This window comes from Corvus brachyrhynchos, unplaced genomic scaffold (genome assembly GCF_000691975.1).
Source record: "Corvus brachyrhynchos isolate BGI_N302 unplaced genomic scaffold, ASM69197v1 scaffold302, whole genome shotgun sequence".
Lineage (NCBI taxonomy): Eukaryota > Metazoa > Chordata > Aves > Passeriformes > Corvidae > Corvus > Corvus brachyrhynchos.
Window position 1 is genome coordinate 92,287 of NW_008237244.1, and position 26,414 is coordinate 118,700.

At 38.4% G+C, this 26,414-nt stretch overlaps 1 protein-coding gene across 2 annotated transcripts in view; it reads right to left on the minus strand.

Moving 5' to 3' along the window:
* Positions 1–301: 301 nt before the first annotated feature.
* The window catches only part of ZFPM2 (zinc finger protein, FOG family member 2), a 308,016-nt gene continuing 281,903 nt past the window's right edge, over positions 302–26,414 (minus strand). For both annotated transcript variants that reach the window (XM_017730299.1, XM_017730298.1), the window contains 3 exons: positions 13,291–13,497; positions 8,772–8,996; positions 302–5,770 (listed from right to left, as the gene is read on the minus strand). In XM_017730299.1, coding sequence (XP_017585788.1) covers positions 3,279–5,770; positions 8,772–8,996; positions 13,291–13,497 — 2,924 coding nt within the window. In that variant the 3' untranslated portion in view covers positions 302–3,278. The remainder of the gene's footprint in view (positions 5,771–8,771; positions 8,997–13,290; positions 13,498–26,414) is intronic.

Genomic DNA, 26,414 nt, shown 5'->3' on the forward strand with positions numbered 1-26,414 from the left:
CAAAGACTAACTAAGGATGGACTCCTTTTGCACAGGTGATTTGATAAATAATTAATAAACCTACAAAAATCTTAAAGAAGGACTTGGGAAGAGAAGCTTTTAGCAATAGGCACTTTATCACCTTGGACAAACATGTCGATATAATCTGAAGAGAACACAAATAACCCTTTGGTTAAAAAACATTTAAGTAGTTTATTCCTGTAAACAACACTTATGACTTGAATGTAGATGTGCTTCAAGTCCCCAGCTGGGATTAGACCAGTATTGTGCAAACTGGTTTAAGAAACACGAGAGAGATTCCTGACTGGTCAAAGTGTTTATGCTCTTATTTCACATGAACAAATTAAAAAATGAGTGCAATAAAGAAAGTGAAACAATTGAAAACAGTCTATAAAGTTATGGGAAAACAGGATTCCTGAACCAAGCTATGTGAGCAGCTTTTTTTAAAATGCTTTCTATTTTTAACATATGTATAAAAAAATCAAATTATAGTATCTGCTACCGACCTAGCTTGTGTACAGTTTTACTTTCAGAGAGTGTGATGGTATAACTTAGGTGTTTAGCACGTGTCAGAATTGCCAGCTGTTCCTGGGAAGTGAGTAAAATATATAAAATGTGCTTACAATGGAGTAACTCTGTACCCACAAATGAACAGGTTGTGCTTGTTTTGAACTTGTAAAAATGGAAGCAGTCAACCAAATAGATGATTTATAAAGAGAAAATACTACTAGAATTATTCTGTTGTGTGAAAGAAAATTGGACTAGCCAGTGGGAAGAATATAACACAGCATGGCAGGCTTTAATCTACCTCTGGAATATATCAGGAGCCCTCAGCATTTCTGGATCAGAAATTGTTTGTGATAAGGCTTTCCCCTTTCAGCATCACTTTTCAACTAGGTATTCACTTTAACCCTGGTATTTTCCTTTACTGTCTCACTGTCTAAACACACCCCTAGAGCTCAGCAATTGTAAATTACAAAACCTATGGCCTCCTGACCAGCTTCACCTAAAAAATTTTCATCTACGCATGTGGATCTTTCAGAATTAGGTTATTTCAATCCAAATGTATTCACCTGGTTCTTTAACCCATTACTGAATGATGGATAATCTTCAAAATAATGTTTGCCACCAAAAAGGCCAAAATGTACCATCTATTGCAAATAGTGTGAAGTCTTAGATATCCTGGTGTGTTTTCTAATCAATGTTTAATTGATAACCATGGACATTTTGTCTGTTTCATTCTCCCTGTGATTGTAATGCTTTTTCTTCTTCACAAGTGTTATTATCCAAACTTTTTGCTATAGGACCAACTTTGGGCCTACTGAAATGAATGTATGCATCTGATATCTTTGTTTCAAGTGAGAATTAGTAAAATTTTAAGCACTCTTGACCTGTATTTAAAGCGCAGCTAATCAGCAGAGTTAACTACAGTTTTGAAGTGTTTATTATTTTTGCTACTGGATTACATGTAGCTACCCTTACAAATAAAAAAAAAGGAACAGTTGAGTTGCAAACTACACAGAAATGGGGTTGCTGAAAGCCAGAGGCATTTTATGCTCTTATGCTAGACTCCAACTGGCTGCTCAGCAGAAATACCATCCTTTCACATAGCTAGTTATGAGTTGTTTCTTTGGCTGATATAGGAACTAAAATACAACTGTTTATGCAGCTATTCAGATCATGGTTTTGTTTTCAAATTTGTAGGATGAAAGTGTATGAATAGATCATTTTTATAATATCAATTTTTTAATGAAAACTGTGTACAGGAGACTAAACAATTGCAAGCAAATGGTATTAATTGTGCATTAGTTCAGATTTTAATATAACATAAATTATTGACTAATATTTCTATACTGAATTAGTGGAGCAAACTGTTGTTCTCTTAAATGAATGCTCTTGTTTTTCATGTAAGAACACTGAACACATGAAAAATCACACCAGAGGTATTAGGAAGGAGATTGTTCCACTATTTTGACATAGGGAGATACTGCAGGAAAGTATGTGTGCCTTGGCACCAGTAAAGAGAACAGCCTTCCTGCTTTCAGACCCTCACATTTTAAGTTTTAGTTCACTAGGCAGTCTTAGACCCAGTTGCACTAGTGACCTGTTAGTAGAGACTCCCTGGAAGTGGAGGTATCCTTTGTACTCATTGTCTCCTTGAACACTTTGCTTCCACTGAAGAGAAGGCAATGTTAGCTTGTTCCTAAGAACTTCTTTACAGTTTGTGAGCTCTAAATCCACCTTGAAAAACAAAATAAAATTTAAAAAAAATTAAAGAAATTACTGCCAAACTTCTCCAATGATCTGGAATTTTATTCCATCCATATACATGCATAGTAACAACATTTGTTGAGAAATTATTTCTATCAGAAGTAGAACATTATCTTTGTGATCACCAGTTGCAGTATTGCTACTCTTATATTTAAATATATCTTATATATGAATTAGATTCATAATTGCAGCATTGAGTTTAGGGTTTTGTTTTAGACTGTGCCTTTAAAAAGATAAAACTGATTGATATGACCTCATTTCTTACAATACTGCTTCCAGTAATTTTGTTCATTCTTTATAAAGTATTGCATTTAACAGCAAAGGTTTAAAAATTGAGACAGAGATGCATCAGCAAAAGAAAATACAAGTACTATACAAGAAAGAAAATGCCATCTTCATTTAACGTACGTTTCAGATTAAGAAAGTGGACAGAAACATACTGCTACATACAAATGCAAAGCCTAATGACTAAGGTACTGTATCTGCTAAAATATAAAGTGCAAACTGAGCCCAATTGTTCAAAAAAATTGAAATTTTAAGGCGAACTTTACAGCATAGTTGAAACTTCTTTGCAAGTTATATTTTAGCATATACATATATCTGCAACAGCATATAAGAAAAAAAATCAGGATACACAAGTGCTTTTGAAGCTATTTCTAAAATGCTTTTCTGTATTGTTTGCGACTATTTTCTTTAAAATCTACTATACAGTGCAAACCATATGTGCTACACAATAACTATACAATAACATTACAAATGACTTTAATATAAAGTTTTTAAATAAAAAATAACATAACTACAGCTATGAATACTGCTGGTAAAATAAATTAATATTTTTGAAAATGGCACCAATAATACACTTTACTAATGGACTGTAATGAAATTACACCTTTAAGTCTTCAACTCAGCAATAGTGAAATCTCCTGATTGTCCAGATGTAATTCAAACTTTCTTTAAACTGTGTGGAACAATATGCTAAACACAGGTACCAAAGGTGACCGATTGTTTCATTTGACATGTTCTGCTGCATGTGAAGAGCAATAAAACTTCTTATGAGTTATAAAGTTTGAAAGATTGTTGAACTGGATGTCACACAGTCGGCAATACTTTCCACTGGTTGGAGCCTGGGTAGAGCCGTTCACACCTTTAGCTATACTAGACAACTGTTCCTCTGCTGTAGGAATTGCTGGAGAGACATTTTCATTTGTAGTTAAGGGATTCTCAGAGATCCAAGAAGGAGACTTGTGCCCATCTTCATGTGGAGGATTCTGGGAAATGTTCTCTTGCTGTGGGTTAGCAGCAGGTCTTTCCTCCTGTTTTAGTCCCCCATTAACTATTACCATGCCTCGGTTTTTCGGCAGTAGTGGAAGAGATTCTTTCTTCTGCACAGCACATCCATTCGAAGGTGCCTGGCCTTTCGGAGATTCACTTTCTGTAGTTGTGCTTTGATCTAAATCAGTATTATGAATGACGAGAGAACCAGAAATGTAATCACTTGGCTTTATTCCATAATATGGAGAAAGCTGATCTGCTCCTTTAGCTTTCTTTATTGCTCCAGGGTAAAGGCATTGTGGAAGAAACAAATGTTTGTTTTCTTCTTTTGTAGCAATAAGCTGGGCTGCTTCACTAAAGACTTTCAGTCCTTGAAGTGTCGCTAAGTGTGTGGAAAATAAGTTTCCATTAGGAGAGGACTGTTTCGAGTTTCCATTTTTCTCACATTTGATTATGCTTCTCTCATAACTGACATCTGGGCTGTTTCTTTCACTTTCTGGGTTTTGAAACACCTTACTGTCAAGTTGTCCCAGGTCATTACGCTGATGAGCAGTGACAGGACAAAAATTCTGCTTGTGAGCCAGGTAGTTCTCTACCTTGTTAAAACTGATCTTGCAAACAGTGCACTCATGGTAGTCCAGCAGCCTTTTGGGAGAAGTGGATGTCCTCTCCGATGGGGGTAAGCATTTTTTACTGAGATCTATTGGCACATCCATCTCCAAGCAAGACACGGTGGAGTGGGCAGTGTCACACTTTGAAACTGGAACGCACTTGTTAATAGACAGCGATGTTTCCAGATGCTTTGAGACTATTCCTGGAAAGATATCACATCGTGGATGGTAACATTCTCCAAGGCCCTCTGTTGACTCTTGAGTAGATGTACAAGGATTTCCAAGATTAGCAACTTCTAGAAATCGCTGTTGAACTAGTGGTGGCCTCTGCTCTTGCTCTGGTAAGCACATCTCATACATCTTCCTTCGCTTCCGAGTACGCATTGTTCTCTGCATGGCAGGCACTTTGTTGGAAGCAGATCTCTTCAGCGGGGGATCGTGGCGAGTGGCACAGTAATACTGCTTGTGGACCATGTAGGTCTCATGTCTGCTGAAAGTAATATTACAAGCTTCACACGTGGTCTTGTTAGGGTCACTCTCCCCCTCTACTAAGGGAGCATTGGGATTCTTCACATCAGAAGGTTTTCCATTTATCTTCTCATCACCATTGCTTGCAGTTGACAACTTCTTAGGCTGTGCAGTAAAGTCTTTTTCATGACTTTTATTGTTTGGCCCAATCAAATCTAAAACATTGGAAGAGTTTAAGCAAGATGTCTGCAGAAGTTGATTTTCTGGATCTGATGCGTGAGGAGCTGCATTCAGGATGTTTATAGAGCTTTGACCATTACTGGGACTTACAGCTTCAGGCATTTTTTCTGGAACGCTGGAAAAATCTGGTGACTTTGCCATCTGCTGCCATCGGCTGCTGCAGTAATGCTTTTTATGTACTAAATAGTTGTCCAAATTATTGAATGTTATGTTGCATTCAAAACATGTAGCCCCTTTAGGCATCAAAGGACTGTAAATTACAGGCGGATAATTGCTACTTCCATGCCTCAGCCTTCGATGGACCAGTTCCGACATTTTGGCTAATATCTCTGAAGCCTGAGGAACCACAGTGATGTCTTGGGGAAAAGCAAACTGGGAAAGAAAAGGTCCCATTGGGAAAGAAGGACCAATATTAGGCTGAACTGGCGATGAAGCAAGTCTTGGACTGGATGGTTCAGATTTTATTTTGGTATATGAAAAACTCTGCTTATTTGCTGCAGGCTGGGTTTCTGGCCTCTGGTTTGGAAGGAAAAGTGGAGCCTTTTTTTCACATTTATCAAGCTCTGTATCAGAACTTGCATCTTTAGTCTGCATGGTCTTTTGGCTCTGGGGAACATCATTTCTGCTCAACAGGTCCGTTGCTGGCTGTAAACCTTCTTCATTTCCACTTGGAGAGTGTTCAATGTCACTTTCTCTCTGAATTTTGTTGCCAGAGACATGTAACTCTTGGTGCTGCAGTAGCTCCCTCTGAGTTTGGAAGCCAAAATGGCAGTGATTGCATCTAAAGGCAGCTTGAGTAAGATGCGAGAACAGGTGCTGATGAAAGTTAATCACTGAGTCTGCAGTGTAAGTACAAACTGTGCATTTCAGACTAGCACCAGGTGGGAGAAATTCTTCCATTTTCACTCCTAGAGAAAAAAGCAAAATACGAAATAAACTGACCATTTTGCCCCACATGAAGTATACTGGGAAATCAGTTGCACAGAAGGTACAAATACAGTGAGAATAACTAATTTTCTTCTAATGAGATGGTATTAGTCACCCTGAAAATACTTAAATTGGTTTTTCATCAAACTCCTAGGTTATTCCCAGATTTCTGCTCTGCTTTGGAGAGTCCTAGTATTTGCATGCATTCATCAGAGCTGAAGGGAGAGAAAGAAAAAGGGAAAGGATAAAAATAGACTGGACTTATTCTAAATGAAAAGGTCTCAGAAATTACAGTTACAACTACAGGGAGACATAATGTTCCCCATGCACAATTGCTGGAAATTTTGAATGCACAGAGACCACACCAAGGTCAAGATGTAGCTTGAGGTAGAGCCCTCAGTGTGCCTCAAAGCCACACACAAAGCAGAAGTAGCATTTTGAGCATTATTGATGCTCTGCTCTTTGCTTGCATAGGTTGTCTGTAGTGTGGAAAGAGGTTACAGATCTATCCTCATCAGAAAGGACTGATGAGCTGTGTTCCTTGTGAAGGGAGGAGGAGCAGTAAGACACTGACATTTTATCTTTCACATATAATGGCCGTTGGCAACTACAGCTATAATACAGCACCTTTTCCTCATGAAATCACTACCACTTTATCAAGAACAGTGCATTCAAAGACATCTCACAATCACTGTCTAAACAAAAAACTCCATGTTTCATAGCATTTTGAAATTGAAAATGCTTTAAAAAGAGATAAGACCAAATTTCTCTACTGCAACACCACGTTTCTCTACTGCAACAACATGGATTCTAGTTACATTTTAGACCATAAAAACTGAAAAAATATTGATAGGGATGATATTCAGAATTTAAAATGAGTATTTGTTCTGCCTACACATACACACACATATACCACACCTCAGTCAGGTGAAGTAGGCGTGTGGTAGCTGGACAATACAAAACTGTAAGAATGTTGTAGCTCACTCTATGGGTAGGCAAGCTGTTGTACCTGGAGGTCCGCCCTTCTTCCCTAGCACCAGTGACCCCCCAAGTTGTGAGTGACATTTGAAATTTGACCTGCTCTTGGCCTCAGAGGCCAGAAGGGAACCAAGGAGGTACACAGCACATGCTTCCCCATCATGTGGTACAGTGACAGCAGCTCTATGGTGGGGACTTTGAATTTCAGTCAGGGCTCTGTGTGTTCCAATGGTGTGGATCTGCTAGAGCCTCCAGCGAGAACAGTAACAGAAGGTGGAACAAACACAGGGCTTCCAAAGATTACAAGGCATTTGGAAAAGGAATGTTTCATGCCTACTGCAGAAGGTGTTATAACTTCTGATAATCTGTACAGAAAAGTAAAGACTGACAGGATCTGAAAGAGAGCAAGAATGATTGAATAGACTGGTTTATGACTAAAAAGAAAGGGAAAGGCCTGAGGTTTATCCTCTGCTCTAAGAAATAACTAAAGATTCTTACTGGAAATTCACCACAATCTCAGATCTATGTCTTTCAAGGAACACAGATGCTTATCTCTAGATTACAGGCAGACATGGTCACTTGCAGCTCATGGCTCAAAATCCCCAACAGCTAAGCCAATGGTATGTCACTAAATGCAAATAGTTGAAGCAAATCTTCTGCACAATGGCAAATATTTCAGAGTTTTCCTCTGCTTGGGGAGAAATTTGTCTGTAATCTTCCCAGAGTATCTGGTTATAATTACTAGGCTGTAAGACACACTGGGCTGCATTCACCTGATCTTATTGAAGCTGTTGTAGCCTATGGTTCTGCTGGTTTACTGAACAGTGAAATATTTTCTAGGCAACAAAAAGAAAATGGCAATAGCCTGATATTCAAAGTTAAGATCTTGAAGCAAAAAAAATCTGACCTCTAAATGAATGGTTAAGGGTTTTCTGTGTTGTCTACATAAAGAAGTTTTCACTCAGCACTCTTCCACTCCTTTTCCAGGAGGTGCCAAACTCCTCCAAGGCAGTATGTTGCCTTTTAGATTTGCAATTGCTGCCCAAGTATCAGAGGAACATTTTTTACTTCACCAAATCCGCAGAGTAGACTACATATGCCCCAGGAGTTTTTACACTGAAGCCAAATAAGGCTTTCTTCTCCACCCATTAATGTCCTTTAGACTCCATTCATTTAACGGGAGGATCAGGAGCACCTGTAGAGCCCTTGCCCCTTTCCAGAAACAGCTCTGTACACCAGACAGCAAACACACCACACACTGACACTGCAGTCTTTCTTCTTGTGGGTTTTCTCTGCTACTGAAAACTCCAATGCAAAATGTCCTGAAAATTTTTAACTTGTGTTTCCATCCCTAATTCAACTGAAAATTGGTCATCTACCCCATGCTCATGTGGTGCTTAGCAACATGGTTTAGGGTGGACTTGATGATCTCAAAGGTCTTTTCCAACCTAGACAAACCTACCGTTCTTTGTTTTTGTGATTCTAAAATACTATCCCCATTTTATATTTATAAGAAGGAAAAAGAATATTTCTATCAAACAAGAAATTTTTTATGATACAAGTGTCCTCATAAAAGCACAGAGTTCTGGACCATGATCCTTAAAGCCTTCTGCCTAAGAAGCCTCCTCTAGGGCACTCAGACATTACTTCAGAAGGACATGTTCTCTGGTTGTATGTTTGGTAGCTGGAATCCTGAAGTAATTGATTGTGTCTGGATTCCTGATCATACCTTCACCAGTGGAAAAATGCTGCCTGTATGTGTGTATACACATTAAGAGAGAGACAACATTCAAATGAGGATTAGTAGATAAGAAAGATGACACTGCTTACCTGGGAGAGGTGCTTGGTGTAGAACACAGGTCAGAAACTGTTGACATTTTGGTATTATCTATATGCAGTGCTTGCATATATTTGGAGAGACATTGATCCACTGAATGTCTATACTGAATAACTCTTCAAATAGCTAAATCTAGAAGATGATACACAAAAATACATGGTACTTACCACTGTGAGAATTTAGGTGCATTTCCAGAGCTCTTGCATTCGAAAAGCTTTTGGTGCACTGTGGAAAGGGGCAGACACTGGATATCTGCTGAGCACTGTCCTCACTCTCCTCTGACAGCTGCGGCCCCTCTCTTTGCCTCCCACTGCAGTAGTACATGAGATGGGCCTGCAGGTTCCGCTCACTTCGGTACCAAATGCCACAGGATTTACAAGGGAATATGTCCTCTACAAGCAAGTATAAGCAGGTGCAGGTTAGCCGCAGTTCACTTGGTGCCAACCAATTAACACAGCTAGATTAATTCCTCTCCCTTCCCCATTAAAAAATATTTATTTAATAAAATATTGAAAGCAGAGATACGGGTTTATTAAAATGTCACTTGCAGATGAGAGACTAAGACAGGACACAGTTCTTTCTTTCAAGAGGATATTTTAAAAAAACTGCATGAAGAAAACAGCTAGAAGTTTTTGGCACATAATTATTTAAAAAAAATTAAATTAAATTAAATGTTTGTTGGGAACATGCAATACTAATTCAGGGACTATGCTATATTTCCAATACATCACTACTCATTAGGTGATATCTTTCAATTTTTTTTCTGTGTGCACAAGACTTTCCAGCTCTGGGACTTGGAATTTTTGAGTGGTAACTGCAGATCATTCTGAAGAATGTATTTTCAGTATGCTTATGAAATTATTACTGTAAAATCCTGTTGCTCTGATATGCAGGAGTCCAGACTAGACTACTTTTCCTTAAGATCCTACCGTATTGAAGGTGATATTATAGTAAGCAGCATGTTTATTTCCTTGGTTCTTGTTTTTATTAATTACAGAAACTGAAATTTCTTATGTATTTTTTGTCCTTTTGTTTTCAGTAAATTGTTGGTTTTCCACTTTCCACTATGCATAGAGGATATTTACTGAGAATAAGACAATTTTTCATTGTCTCCTATCCCAAAGTGTCAGCAGCTCCTCTGAGGAGAGACCATGCAGAGGTTGCACAGAGTGTTTTCAGCAGCACAAGTCTGATCCTGCATTAGAAGCTACATACTTTACTGATGTGAAGAGTAATAATGCAGATGGTATATTTACACGAAGTGGAAAGATATTTGTGTGTTAATGTCTTGTCAAAGGACACCTTTTGTGTATACATTTCAGAAAGACAAAAGATTCATTTGACCTTTCTGAAAACTGAACCTTCCACTGTATCAGTAAGAACAAGAAGAAATCCCTGCTCTCTTGGGGCACATCTACACTAGTAAATTAAACTGTGACAGGATCCGTGCGTGAGCGCTGGAACTTCTTTATATTGTTAAATCATGAGACTAGTCCCTTTGGCTTAAGTCAATGAACACCATTCCCATTCATGCATAAATTTCAGGAGCTGTCATAGGTCTAGGACCATTCTCTGCACCTGGTCCGGACACCTCTCGACTGTTTTTGAGACTAAGAGAGGATAAAATTATAAGTAACCCCAGACTGTGACAGCTGATCTCAGGATCAGGTAATTCCAGTCAACATCAAAACACATCTAGATCAACATCAAAACTCCCCCTGACTTCAGAATGCAAAGAGCTGCTAGAGACTGTAATTAACTTAGTCTTGAAGAATGGCTGGGTGCTCTGAAAACATGGCGTGTGTAGCTGATGATGCAATTCATTATCATTCATGACAATTTATGTTTAATTTCAAATATTGATGTGTATAGGAAAAGTGCTCTGTTTCAATTCCTTTGGGTGAACAAAGTGGAAGACTCCAACCCATTGACATGGATGAGTCTTTTATTTGCTAAATATTTACAAAGGCAGCCAAAATTTACATTGCGTAGTTTGCTTCTCTGATTGCAATGCTAATGCTTGTCTATTTTTCTGCTCATGAATTTGCAAAATAATATTTATACCACTACCAATTTCTGTTTTTCCCTTTGCCATTGAATAATTGTGCATGGATTTAAGACACAAACATTTAATGGAGCAGTTAGTATTCCAACATACACCACTATTAAAACATTACTGGCAGAGATTGCATCATTTGAAATGTCCACCTCACTTTAAAGCTGACATTTCAACATTTGGTTTTGGCCTTAATGGTTTAAAAAAGTTGAACTGTTGAGATTTCCACAGAAAAGTCCAAAAGTACTAATTGGAAATTCTGATATGGGCAACGTCCTATTTGAATTCATTTGACTGCATTCCATCACAGAATTGAACTTTCTGATTATCTTAATGAATTTGACTTCCAGCCATCTTTATTTCCTATGGGTTAGATGGCGTGGACAGTCTGTAGCTGCAGTTACGCACGGTGAATATGTGACTCCCATTCCATGCCAAGCAGAGGAAACGCATTTGAGGAGTTTTGCATGGTGAGAGGATGGAATTTCAGGGAGAATGATATACAGGGATGGGATCTGAAACTATTACTACTCTAAAGCGATGCAAACCAGATAAAGGCTACTTGAAGCTAATGTTTTAATTACTTAAAACCAAAATATTTCAATTTATTTCAATGGATACTTTCCAAATATTTCAATGGATCAATTCAGAAAATGAAACATTCAAGCTCAAGCTGAATGAGCCAAGAGTGATATTCTAATTTTGTTTTTTCAACTAGCAAATATTAGGAAACATAAAAAAACCTCCCAAACAACTTACAAAACCAACTTTTTTTTTCTAGAAATGGAATTTTTTTCAGAGATCTAGAAAAAGAATGCTTAAGAGATGGCTCATTACAAATCTAGAGGTTGATTCGGTTTGCTGATGGACTTCTAGTTCAAGACTTTAATGAAGAAACTGAATTTTACCAACTCAACACTGAAATGTGACAATAGCCCCATATAATCAGAGGCAGAGTTAAAACCGACGTGGAAAGTTCTGAGCAGTGAGACTTGCTGTTTTAGCATCTTCCTGGAGTCAAGAACACAGAGGTTACTCTGAGTTGCTGCTAAACCTGTATGGCAAGAACTGATGCACCATAAAGTTAAGGACTCCTCTTAGCAATGTTCAGTGGCTTTCCAGGGCTCTGCAAAAGTCAGTGCTGGCAGCAAAGATGTTTTCAGAAATGTGATGTTGTAGAAACCTGACTACTTTGCCAAAGCCCAGAGTTGGTCTCGTAAATTTGCACAAGAATGTGCACACAAGCTGTGACATTTAGGCAAGGTAACCCGCTGTAGCAGCTCCCGTTCATCTGCTGGCTACAAACACAGGTTTCCCCTAACAATGGTAACTTTGTGGTGTTTTAGGTGCTTCTGACACCTTCTTTTGGAAAGTTCCTGTGCAATCCTAATTGCTGGTTCTGTGAGCAGGTATGTCAGCTCACAGCTGCCCCACCGGTGGGTAGAAATGAATGTGCTTAGCTTAAGGGCATGAGGCTGCTCCAACTCACTCTTGGAAGAGAGCACTTGGATGATTTGGACATCTGAAGGTTTAACTTTTAAAATAGGCTAACAATAAATATGTAGTTATCAAAACTGTTTACCCAGAAAATAAGCAATTAGAAAGAAAAAAGAAACTGAAAGGAAAATGTGGAATGAAATGTGTTACCAGGGATATTTTATCTAGTACTGTGTGAAGAGCTTGAAGATGTTGTGAGTGCTCAAAACTCTGTGTTATTAGGCGTGAGTCTGAGTGGCAGATCATGTGCTTGCATGTGCATTTGCACCCAAAATACTGTGTTCATTATAACTAATTATAATACTTAAAAACCGCAGGAAGCACAGGGAAGTGCTCCAGCATGGGGGTCTAAATGGACAGACTTGCCAAGTGCTGAGAGCTAAGAATGTGCAGTAAGTCTAAGTGATGACTGGTGAGGATCATGGTAATGGCCAATATATTTGAAAAGTACTTAGAAAGGAGGATGAGGTACTAGGGCTATATAAAGATAAAAAGCAGCAAAAAGAAAAAGTTAAAGATATAAAATTTAATTTGTGCTGAATTGCCCCAGTTCAGGAATATTAATATCCCTCCTCTCTGAGGACAGCATTTGAATGCATGCTGCATTTTGTCCATGATAGAGCCTATAGGTGACCAGAGGATGCAAAAACAATCTTAGTTAACCACATTGAGTGGAGATACTACAATAAATCAGGGCTGCTATAAGGCATGATTTCTGCTGCATTTTGAAATAGTCACTGAAAGGATGTGTTTCTTTTCCTTTTCTGAGTATCATGAATTATTACCAGAAACTGCAGCAGCAAGCAACAAGCTTACTTGAGCAGCAGAGGCTGGACTTTGAGAGCTGTCTGACCTATCTTGTCTACTTTTTTAATAATTTCTAATTCTATTGCCTCTGGGAACAGATCACAGAACCTCCACACGAGGGCAGGTCAGGTACTCTGGGTAAGGCTCTCACTAGCCTCCTATTCCTGCTCTTTTTATCGCTGAGATGATGGGGGAACAAAAGCAGGCTTTGAGCTGTGGGGTAGTTTCTGTGGTCATGAATTCACCATTGCTGCATTAGCTCTTCATATGTGCCTTAAAGTACTGCTGTTTTAAAAAACATCCAGAGAATAGTATTCCCCACTTACTGTTCACAATAGCTGTAGGCAAAATAGATGCCATTGCAGCTTGCTGTGGGAGCAGCTGTATGGAGTCCAGCAGGCGAGCAGGGTACATGCCTTCTGTGAGAGTCATCTGACTGGCAGCCTGCAGCCGGGAGTCAAAATCCACAACAAAGGCAACCAGCTCTTCACCCTCTGAGATGGCCTTGGTCGTGGTACACCAAAGCTGCCCTCCTGCAGGAAACATAAAGGCAGAAAGATTTAATTGACAACATCAGATTCCAGAACTTAAAACATCAGTGCTGTCTTTTTATTTTTTGAATTTCGATGGCTTATTCAAGGTAAAGAGGCATACAGTTTTTACTTTTACTGTCCTCCTTCTACCAATATAGGAATTTTCAAGTATAAGAAAAACAATTCGGGGATAGTTTTCCTAATTATTTGCAGCATGAATATTCATTTTAATTTTTCATTTTCTCTCCTAAAAAGCCAGCATTATGAAAATCAAGATATAGGTGAAAATAATTTATGCAGCACTTTCCTCATTATTATTTTCACCAAAGTTCCTGTAAATTTTTTCTTAACTCCAAGTTTGTTTTACTTTGAATAGCAAATCACAGCTCAATAAAACCCAACAGCTGCAAGAAAGAAATCAGATTTCCTCTTAAGGGCGTTCTTCCCCTCCCTTATGTTTGTCACCCTCTTTCTCTAAAAAATCTTCCCTTATGTAATATTCTTCGTAACATGACTGCTTTATCTCTGCTTACACTGACTGAACTTCCTGAAAAGAAGATATGCCAAAGATCTGTTTCATAAAGGCTTATTCAAATAAAGGTTTGTTTAAAAGGGGGGGGAGAGGGAGAAGTGGAAGAACTTTCATCAAACAGTAAGATACACTATAGCTCTGTGCTGCAAATGTCACGTGTAGTGCATTAAAAAGAAAATTAACTATGAGAGTACATCTACTAATGTATTTGAATGCGATAGTGAATGCTCATTTATTTAACATGTTTAGACAGGCAAAGCACTTATATTGTGTTATCTACACTCTCAGGCCTAGATACATATCCAATACAGTTATGCCTGAAATAATGTTGCATACTTTATATGTTATAAAGCTTTTTTTTTTTCCTCAGGTTTTGTATATATAGAGAAAGCTATATGTTGCATTCATTAGGCAAGCAAAAACTGTACTCGTTTTGATAAGTAATATTGCTGTGTTTATCTTTCGGCATAACTGCCTTTTCAACTGCACTTCATTTTTTCCCCTTCAACGAGATTATAGTTTTAAAACAACTTGTTGCAAAAATCTGGTAGAGGAGATAACAACAGTGTATGATATGCCACAGCTAAATGGAAGAATTAGGACATTGTTTTAGAGAAATCTTGGACAATTAATTAAACCAGTCTATTAGCTTTCAAAGATGAGCAAACAAAACACCATCAGTGACAGTGTGTTTCAGTGGTAAAATACGCTAAGCTTCCAGACCTCAAAGTAGTGTAGAAGTTTCAAAGCAGAAAAGTGTCTTTGTATTCACCCTTCCATAATAACAGCAGTTGAAGGTGCTACAAAGTTTACAAACGATTTACTGTGAGGGACCAAAACATACCAAGGTTTACTAGTCACCAAGATTACAGCATTAAATGGTGCAAATCTGAGTAATTTCCTCCAGAGAATAAGAAGATGAAAAGTGAAGATAGTACCAAAAAATTCTACAAATGCAGAATCCTAATGCCTGAGCAGGAATTAAAAAAATTGAAGAGCACAATCTGACATATTGCTGGATATAACCAGTAAATATACAGAAGCCTGCAGAGCTAAACTGGTATAAAGCCTCTCCAGAGAGAACCAGGCTAAATTCCTAAAGGGTACTTAACTAGTCTTGTAGATGAAAATACATGGAACACACAATGCAATTTGAGAACCTGAAACTGGGTATTTTTGATGCAAATATCACATAGTTAATTTCCATTTTTAACATGCACTTCTATCTTATTTATATACAGAAGGTGTAATAATCAACTGATGTTTTACTATCTTTTAATACAGAATAAGAGCTCTTTCTAGACTTTATTATTCATTGGATCTCTTAATAAAAATGAGTCACTGCAGAAGAACCAACCGAGACTTTCTCTATCCCAGCAAACATCCATGCTGTATGTACCCTTGGGGGAAAAAAAAAAGGTGATTACTGGGTCTCCAGCTGCAATCAGTCTGGATCAGCTAAAAGGCTGACTCAGGCTCCTGATGTTGGAGCTCCTCAGGGCATTGACTCATGTCCAGCAGATTAAACCGGACAGCTGAAGCGAGCAGTGACCCCGGTTGCCTGCTCCACCCAGTTCCTGCAAACTGTCACACCTATGGCAGGCACAGCCTGGTGGGATGTGTGACAGCTTTGGAAGCACAATGGTATCCAGTTTGGCTTCATAAAGGAAATCAGAACTAGGGAAGTTAAATCCATTCCTGCATATGAATACAAACCTTCAGCTCAACAGGATTCAGATTCAAGAAGTACATTGTTATTTTGTTTTCTTTCATCCCAGTCTATAGAAAACGAGGCATTTAAGTGATCATCATATACATGTCCATGTTTTCATCAGAACATGATATTGTGTTAATTTAGATCCCCAGAAGAACTCCCAAATGATGCATTCTTCCAGCTACTGTAAATGCAGCTCAACACCTTTGCAGCAACACTCACTCACTGGGACAGGACACGGTGCAGTCCCCACTTGTTCCCTTCTATGCTTGCCTGCACAGAGTAAGGCAAGCTGCTGTTTTGAAAGATGCAAACGACTTTCTTCCCCTTAATGCAGTGAATGCGAACATGCTGACCTTCGTGCACAGTGGGAAGACTGTGGAAGAGAAGTCTTCTTGAGCATTCTACTGCACAGTCAAGCAAAGAGCACAAGTCAATCAAGAGTGACAGAAAGAGTACAGTCAAGTGCAGAGAACCCGACAGAGGCTTCCAGATTTAATAGGAAGTTCCAGTCGTGACTATCATATGAATTACTATGCTGTCTAGACACCTCTGTCAGGGATAAGGGCTTCCTTACAGCTGGCAGCTACAAAACAGGAAAAAATTTCTTCCCACAAACATTTCTACAGGCTAAGACACAACTGACGCATATGCAGCAGTCTCTCAGGAGCATAACAGCTATTCATTAAGCAAAGGGTAGTGTTAACAACAGGTTTTCAAAGGGATAATATGGAAGCCATAGCCAAGTACCAGTAGCGATGAGAAGGAGAGAGGAAGATGTTTGCATGAAATGTTTGCAAACACACAAAGATTTCATAAAGAAATGTGAAGCACTATTATTTATATAAGATGAATTTCTGATTAAGCTGGCTAGATTTTTTTTTTAACCAACTTTCCTTTTGTCAGAAATAGCTTATAGGAGTGAAATTGTTCTACAAAGCTTTGCCAGGCCAAACTTCTCAGTGCTAAGATGACGCAGGCATCAGAAGAAGAGAAAGGATGAACAGATGTTTTAACAGGGACGAGTGACTGACAGTGCCTCTGAAATAGTCATGGTTATATGACTTGGTCAGAAAGCAATGGTAGATGGGTGATTTTGGGCCTCTTCTTGTCCAAACTGAATACATTGGTCATCTACTCTACCACAGCAGAGAGAAGACTCTCAGTCAGGTGCAAGAAGTATGACACTGATTATGGGGATGACTACGATTATATTTATTGCTAATACAGTGTCTAAATATTGTCAATGCAGTATATAATACAAACAAATCTAAAGGATTATAAGATAAACAGGTTCAGCTAGAAACATACAGGTTTACAGTCCTTGGCCTTACAGAATGCAAAGCAGAAAATCACCCCTTTTGCTACTATAGGATTTTATCTCCATATGTCACCAGATCTTGGTGCTTTTACTCACCCTTTCTATCTTCAGCCTGGACATACCCTGCAGGCGTTCTTGCCGGGCATGGGGAAGGAGGCCAGGAATTCATTTGGAAGCTGCCTGCAACCCTGGGAGACCAGTTTTCCCAGGTGGCCCAGTCTCCAGCAGCATTTTATACCGTTTTGCAGGCCGATGTGTACTGAAGTCAATCGCAACCATCACAGCTCCCCCATCACTGGAATGCATTTATTATGCGAGCAGTCCAGACAGTTCCTCCTGCAATTCCCACCCGGTGTTCTTATCTTAGGACAATTCCCACCTGGTGGTCTTATCTTTGGACAATTCATATTGCCCATCAGCGACAACAGCAAGGGAAAGCCTGTGTGCCTTGTGTAGAGGAAGCAGGCAAGACCCGACTATGTTTCCTCACCATCACAACCATTTACACTGAAAGGGATCTTACTGGTTTTACGTGGTGTAGTAAGAAAAGTCTTACTCTTGTGCCAGTGCAGAAAAGAAGGTTTTAGATCAGCAGAAGGCTTTGTAACGTTGGAAAGCTGTTTTCTTGAAAAGGGTAATTATGATTCTGTGAAATTGAAAATAAGCTTCTTGAGCCTGTAATGTATTGATTTATATCTATGGTTAAATCAAACAAATTTATGTGATATTTAACACATACATGTCAAGCAGAAGAAAAGAATAAAAATGTCTGTAAACACTATGTATTTATTTGAACTCTTTTTCTTGTTCACATTCCAAGGAATTAAAAGTGCTCATTTATTTAATCATCAAAAGACAGGAATGCTAAAGAATATCATGTTGTGCAAACTAGAGCAAAAAATTACACTCCAATTGCATTGGCATGAGTTCTTTACCAAAAGACATCAGGCACTGAAGCAGTTATCTGATAGCTTCAGAACTTCCACCAAATGGAAAGGTTATTTCAGTGTTCTCTTCTTTGTCTGCATCTTTCACTGCAAATATTTCTGCTGCTTGAAAAAACCACAAACACCCTTAAACAAAAACAAAAACCCAACCCAAACCAAACCTAAAACTTTCTACAAAAACGAAAGAGTAAGGTCCTGATGTCCCTGAAAAACTGTGGACTTACTGTTCTTTGTAATGTTTATGATCAAGATTCTTGTGCAAACAGATCTGGTTCCTAACAGGAAGCTTATAAATCATACTCATAATTGCTGTCAAAACCGCAGTGGAGTGTACTGCAAGTTTCGATAATAAAGAATAGAGTCACAGTTCAAACTTGATTACATTTTGGAAATTCATGCTGCTCTTACAAGAATCAGTGGTCTTAAATATCTTCTTCTCCTGCCAAATTTTTCACTTGCACTTTTTATTATTTATGAAATCAGTGTCTGCACAATGTCATGCAGACCTCTGCTGATAAACTCTAATTAAGATTAAGACAAGCCTTTTGGAAAGGATCCCATCATTAGCAAACATGATAAACACAAAAATACTCCCTACTTGTCAACCAGGAGCAATTCAGTAACCTAACAGTATTATCTGTTGCTAGGCTACAGGGCTGACAAAGCTTCAATTATATTGTATGGCCATACCTATAGAAAACTGTATAGGAAAATGTATCTAATATAAAAGCATTTAACTTCATCCATGCTATCTGTAATTCATGGCTTCCCTCAATGGCAAAAAATCAGGTTAATAATTACATAGCAGGCTGAGAAAATCTTAGCAATGTGTCATGTTTGCACAATTTTTTCTAATTTATCTCTATGATTGATAGACATTTGCTTTGTAAAAATAATAAAATGCAAGCAATGGGATGCTGTAAACCAGAAGCATAACTACATCTGGACTCATCAAGATATGGAATCACTTTTAGTATAAAAAATATATAGTAAATTGAACCAATTAAATCATACTTAGATGCAGTAATACGCTATCTTCTGTATTCAGAATAAGGAGAAATATGGTGATAGATATGCATGCTAATACAAAACTTTATTTTATGTAGGACAGACACTTATAATTGAAGAGAAACCCTTTTTTTAACAGCCTTTCCATTTTTTCTTCTACATTTGAATTTTTTTTTTTTTAAACAGAGGGGCCTCTATTATCCTATTCAAAATAAGGAATTTGCTCTGAAAATTTAGCTAAATGGCCCTTCACCCATTTTGATCCTCAGAACCCTAGAACCCTATACCACTTCCAGGGAAAACACAGCATTCTGCACAGTGAGCCTTGTGATGGTGGGCTGCTGCTTTTTTTTTCCCCACTTCTGTTTTGCTGGCCTTAAGGAATGATATTTGGAATCTGTGGACCACAGTCTGAAAAAAGGCTATATATAAGGTCAGACTTACCTAACTCCACTGGGAAAAGGAGATTCAAAATGGATTAAACTATTAAGCCTCTTGATTTATATTGTTGCTTTTAGGAAAAGTGCCTTAAGAAAGCAAGCAGCTAAAACCAGCATTTCCATTGAGTACAGGTGTTTCACGGATTCAGAAGCATAAACATATATTCAAAAGCAAATCCCAGTTTTCCTGTGTTTAGTATCAGTTGGTTTTCCTTGCTAAACTATCTGAGTCTCATTTTTTTGACCCAGAAATGCCACACACCTTTCATATAAGTTTAGGAAATCAATGGCAATTTCTATTAAAACCAGTTTTCAGTGCCAGTTAATTCAGAACTATTACTTTTGTGTAGTAAAATTTGAGCTTACTGGACTTGATTGCGTTGCTGCAACAACATAATAGCCCATTTCCTGTACACACATCTTTTTGCAAGAAGGGTCAAAAGACTATCAGAATTTATTTAAACAACAGACTGTTGCTCTTAGCAACTTCCAGGCACCATCAACTGAATTAAACCTTCCTCTCCCAGTAAAATATTCCAACTTGCAAAAAATTGTGCTTTTTAGTAATGATAATGGGGGTTGGAGTTATTTTCTTCCCTCCTTTGTTGCACAGGTTAAGCATTTAGGGAAAATTTGCACATCACAATAGGATGGGATCTTTGTATTTGGGTTCCTCCTGCTTCTTACCCATGGGGTTGTGACGACTCAGCATATTGAATGCCATTTCAGTACAGCACAAGTTACTGGGCAGATCTTTAATTTTTGACATGAACAAAGTACATATATCTATATGTGGACACATTGTTTAATAAAAAAATTATAATTCATTCAAATCCAATACTGTTGAAATTTTTGACAGTAGAGTGGTACAAGGAACAGAACTTATAAATTATGTGTGCCCCTTCTTTGAAAAATGCTTTGGAGGTTTCTTTGTGCATTGGCAAATACAGTAGGAATATGAGTTATTGTGTGAATCCTCCTGCACAGCACCTGATAAAAGAATAAAGAGCTGTGACATATTCTTAAAACAATAGAGGAATTAAAGAGAAACAATGGGCCAGCTGCTTCATTAATACAATCAAAAGACAGCCCAGCACAGAGGAGTCCAGATAATTAAGCACTACTCTTTTAGACCTTTTTTCTGTAATAAAATTGCTAAAAATTTATTAACTACTTCATACTTGTTAGATAGATCTATGTACTTGTTTATTTGGGTTGATTAATGCCTTTTCAGTATTCTACAACATGCCAACTCATGGTTCATACAAGTTTTTGAATAAAATAATGTAAGAATATGTGATACGGATCTGTAGTATATACAGCAATAAATCAAAGGCATTTTGTGAACAGTCTTTCCAGTTGCTAAATAATTCTTAGCATTTTTCACATGCGTACACAAAATACGTACTTTGCACAGCATTTTTGCTATTAATGCACTTTAATGTTGGGGTTCCAGCCATTTCTCTGTGAAGTGTCTCAAAAATCACCCTTGCAAATTCAGACTGCTCAAACTCTCACAAAAAACAGCTTTAGTGCCACATTAATGAGATTGTTTCCTAGCTTCTTCTATAATTTTTCTTTGTTTACTGATCAAAGGAGATTGCCAAAAAATATTTGACCTTTAAGTACCCACTGCATAATATAAGCCTGCAAAAATGGAAAATACTGTATAAAATTAGACCAATACAGTGGACAAACCAGTTCTGTTGCCACTTTTACTATTACCTTTGTGTTCAGCAAAGAATATGGAGCCTTAATTTTTAACTCACTGAGCAAAAGGCAAAATAAAGAAACTGCAACGACATTTTCCGGAACCAATACAACAGAAAAATACTCAGCTTAACAGCACTAGCCAAATTAACCCCCTGTATTTAGAGATATAAGCTCTCTGACCAGAAACAGGGAAGAAAACACCCCTTAGGAATATAGCTCTTACTCCTGCATGTGAGTCAACCTGAGCTTTGGGTCTGACTTCAGCTTAGTCATATGCTGACAGCTGACAGTGTATTCATCTGAATAGATGATTTTATGGTTAAAACTGTCAGGCATTATATAGCTGATAAAGAGGAAAAGAAAAATATGAAAGGAACTTGCCAGTCCTAGGGGAGAGAACTCCTACACCTGGCATCTTGGTGTGAGTGTCAGGGCTAGGTCTTTCCCTTGCTGCAGTACAACTATCGCTAACATCACCATCTTATGGCAGCAGCTCTCAAATTCGCACTGCAAAAACCTCCCTCAGCTGAACCCCCAATAAAGCACGGTGTTTCTGAGGAGCAAGGAGTGTAAGGAACAGATTTTGACCTCTTATTTTTAACACTGTTGTATGCTTGCATTTTGTTAGTTTGAGGATTTCTGTGTGTTTCCTCCAATTAAATGTCTGCATGTAACACTCAACAGAGTTCTAATAGGTAAAGAGGCAAAATAGATTAGTGCTCCAAAAATATTCACAGGAAAATAATGTGGTAATTTTATTTGCCATTTTCCCCCCTGATAGAGCTGTCACAGCTTATTTACCACAGGGGGAGACAGTTAAACCCATATCCTTAGAAGTTCTATGCATTTAAGAGGCTTATATATCTCTTCTGGGACCCTCGTTCAAATCCTGGGCTAATCAGAATGAATACATATCTTTCTATTAGATGGCTCTAAAAAGTCTTAGGTGATATCAGCTCCTGGTGGACGACAGTCCACAGCATAAAACTATTAAATGTTTGGCACAAATGGCAATACTTACAAAATGAAGTTGAAAACTGTAATATCCTCCCACATCACAAGAAGTTAAGTCTGCTGCTCAGAGGTTGAAATTAAAGCCTGCCACAAATGCTAAACCTGTTATATTTCCTTAATTCAGCATAAACTCAAACAAGGAAGTCGAAGGAGTTCTTTTCCAAGTTTAATGTTTTCTTCCTTTTTTTCCCCCTCCTCTTTTCTTTGTATATTCCTCTGTTTTGAATTGAGTGCTACACCTTTTTTACTTTTGAATTAGGTGTCACTTGAGTGTTATTTTAGAATTTACTAAGCCTTCAGAAAGAATATGATAAACAGCTTGGAAAAAACGGATAAACCCTTGCTGACATTGCTCACATTGCATTCCCGCCACCACTGCAAAGCAGCGAGGACTTAGTGTCGCAGCACACTCATCTCCCCTTTCACTTTTTACAGGACCACTGAATGGGCACTCTCCATAGAGCTTCCCAGGAGACATTCCCAGGTGACGCCCACTGCTCCCCCCAGCTTTTGTGGATGCACCGGGTTTCACAGAGAGAGAAAATGCACCACTGAAACCAACTACTCTGAAGCAGGGCTTTGGATACACACATTCCTACAATCCCTGCTTCCATAACAGCACAGCTGTAATGTGACCTTTTAGTAGCCTTACAAACACAACCATGCCTGTGGATTGTCTTTTCAGAGTTATTTTGTGAGACTGGAGTGTATGAAAAAAGGAGGTGATTAAATGAGACAATAGATATGCTTTAATGGCACCTCTTTCTTACAGGGAAAGCAGAGTAGACTGCATCTTATCAATGGTTTTTCTACTGTCTTGCACCTGCTACTGTAGGGCTCATTTCTTGCCCCTGGGCAAATGCAGAGTGAATGGCAAAGGCACCTGAGCGGAAGGAAGGATTATATAGAAGGAACTGTAGTGACAGGTTGTATTTGTAAAGGAAATCATCACAATAAATATAAGAGAAATAGGGACGCTACAGAAAGGTAAAATCAAAGTAAGAAACATTGGTTATGAGACCTGCCTGCTTATTCAATACAGGGGCCATGCTCCAGAAAAAGCTTACGACTTTGTGAGAAACAAAAGTTAGCTTTTATAATGAACAGAAGCCGGAGCATTTAGCTATGTGCACTGTAACCCTGAGAAAACAGTTGCTATTATTGTGGGTTATCTCAGACCTTTACCCATGTTAACGTTCAGCTCACAGGCTGAAGTTCAGGAACTAGTTCACCTCAGCTGTAACAACCATTGGAGTAAAGCAGCACTTCCTGATTCCAAAAAGTCTTTCTCCCACTAAAGCCATTAGAATGTTTTACACTGGCTGCAGTGGAAACAACTCTGTGACAAATCAGTGTCTCTCTTACTCAACAAACAACTAAGTAAAAGTAGATTTGCATGTTTAGTATGTTCTAAAATGTAAACACCATAGAAGATATAATAAGCATCTAACCCAGTCTTCTCTATTTAAAAAGTACCTAATTTAAAAAAAAACCACCACTACCCACACACAAAACCCCATACCAATACCCCAGATTTCCTTGAAATTAATTAAATCCTAGGTATTATAGTTCTGCCTTTTAGAATAGAAGATAGAAGTAAATTGACTGAAAACTCTCAGTGATCAAAAGCATTTCCATCTTTCAAGCTATACATGGTGTCCAAGGTAAACAAGTATTGTAAGCCACTGCCAGTCTCCCAGTTAGTTCATCTAGTAAGAGACTGTTAACAGCAGAAAGCAAAGACTGAGCTACTTCTGGTCACAATGGAATTAAAAAGAAAAAAAAAAATTATGAATGAGCAAATAGTTAAGATTCTGGCTGTACACACTAACACAGATTAACATTTGAGGAGGATTCTGCACTTGATGACTTCTTCCAAAACAGGCTTAATAAGAAATGCCAGTTTACTGAGCATCATACAGGTGCATAGGAGCTACCATTGTGCCTGCTTGGTCAGCATGATTTCTAAATGGCCAGGAAGAAAGTGACTGTATACCCAAAGGCAAGCTGTCAAAATTCAGTTTGCAGCTGATAAACTGATTACAAAGCTGCTTAAGACTTTGCTTGTAAACAAAAGCATTTATCAACTAATAATTTGCAATAAACTGATGTAACTCCCAGCTGAGCCCCAAACTGTAATTGTCTTTACCATCTGCCTATTAAAACACCATTCTTCATCACCAAGCAGGAGCAGAAGGGAGAGAATCTCCAACAACTACATAACTTGCATGCTTATAAATAATCTGTGAGCATTTCACACGTTCATTATGATTGCCAGGTTTTGTATACTTCATTTTCTCTTTTTGAGAGGCAAAGAGGTGCAGTAAAGTGGCAGAAAAGAAATTAATAAATACCGCCTGGTGCAAGAAAAAATTATGTAAATTCATCATACTCCGCAGTTTCTTAATTTTTTTCTCTTTTTGCTACTCCATAGGAATATCATGATGGAAGGCCCCTCAAGCACAACTTTACAGATTAAACTCTCAATTTCTTTTCAACTTGTCAGTTTTCATTACCTTTCTTTCTTATGTATTCAGTTCTTACAGCTGCTTCAATGGGAAGCCAGTTAAAGCATACTGGCTCCCTAGAGGGAGTCTGCCAGGGTCTGAGGCATTCTGCAGGCTCCCTGGACTTCTACAGGTCACCCTTAAGAGCATTTTGCTGATCTCGTTGAGAGGATGTCTGAAAATTAAGTGAATTCACATTCTTTTATTTTCTAACTATTGACAACCTTAGTCCTGAGAAAGGTGGCAGTGTTTAGGCAAAGTTCAAAATTAACAAATACAGATGCTCTAAAGCTGATACATTCCAAAGGAAGAATCACTTTGTTAAATGCCTAAAATATTCAAGTATGAGGGGGAGAAAACAGGAGAACTGATACCGTGCAGAGAACGGCAGCCCCTTGAGATGTGTCTGCATGAAAAATTGAATTTAACAGAGAATCGCACTATGATTTAGTGCAATGCACTTGACCAAATATTTCTGCAATCTGCACTCTCAGCCACCCACTGCTCTGAATGCAAGGCTGTGACCAGAGACTGATGATCAGCTTACCTCTTCAGAAATAATCTGTACAAAATGCACAGATGTTTTAAATGGAACTTGATTTCTCATTGACTTTCCACATTCAGACCAGAATGATCTATTTAGCTGAAGTGAGGCTTTTTACATGCATGAAAAACATGTCATCACTGGGAGGAAGTTGGGCATCTAAAAGCAGAAGAGGTTTTGGAGGTTCCTCCTGTTAATTGCATTGAAATGCAAGAAATTAGAGGACAATCCTGTCACCCATGCTCACAGAAGCAGTCTAATTTCCTTCACTGATAATCTCTCCCTACTTCTTTCTACCTTTGTCTGACTCTGTGATACCACTAGTGTTGCCTGTAGAACACCACCCCACTCCCTAGAACTGCAAAAAGAAATCAAACCACAAGACAGATTGGGACCTCTGGGCTTTATTGTTAAGATACATTCCACTCAAGACAATTATGCTTGTAAACTAAGGTAATTTCACTGCCTGTAAATACATGTACTTGTGAATATGCTGGCTGAACCAGCATTTTTATGATGAATATTTGTACCTCAGTTTCTATCCACAGAACTGGGACAGAACCCAAACAGGGGTGAAACAGAGGGATAAGTGAAAAACAGTGTGTATAGGAAATTTCTTTTTTAATTTTGTAAAGAAAAATTTTTGTTGAACACTAAAACATAGTGATGAAAGGCACCTTTCAAACCTCTGTAGTTCAAACTTATCATATAAATTATTTAATGATAGAATGGCTTGGGTTGGAAGGGACCTTAAAGCACATCTAGTTCCAATCCCCCTGCCATAGAGTAGTATGCTCAGAGTCCCATCCAGACTGGCCTTGAGTGTTTCCAGGGATGGGGCATCCACAATGTCTCTGGGCAACATGTGCCAATGCCTCACTACCCTCACAGCAAACAATTGCAAACGTTAAGCAACTTGGTCAGATGAGATCCTTAGCGTGCTAATGCTGAGCTAAACTATAAAGTTAAGAGAGTCACAGTTTTAAAAAGACTTGTGTAACAATTACCTTTTAAAAAAACGGTAGGATTAAAAAATTAGAAAATACTGGAAAACACTAAGCTGGAGTTAGAACTTTAATTTGGTTACCGCGCAAGGAGACAGAGTTGCAGGGATTTTGCCGGGATTTTGCCGGGCGCTGCTGCCGCTGCCGGCAGTGTGCAGGCCCGGCCCTCGCCC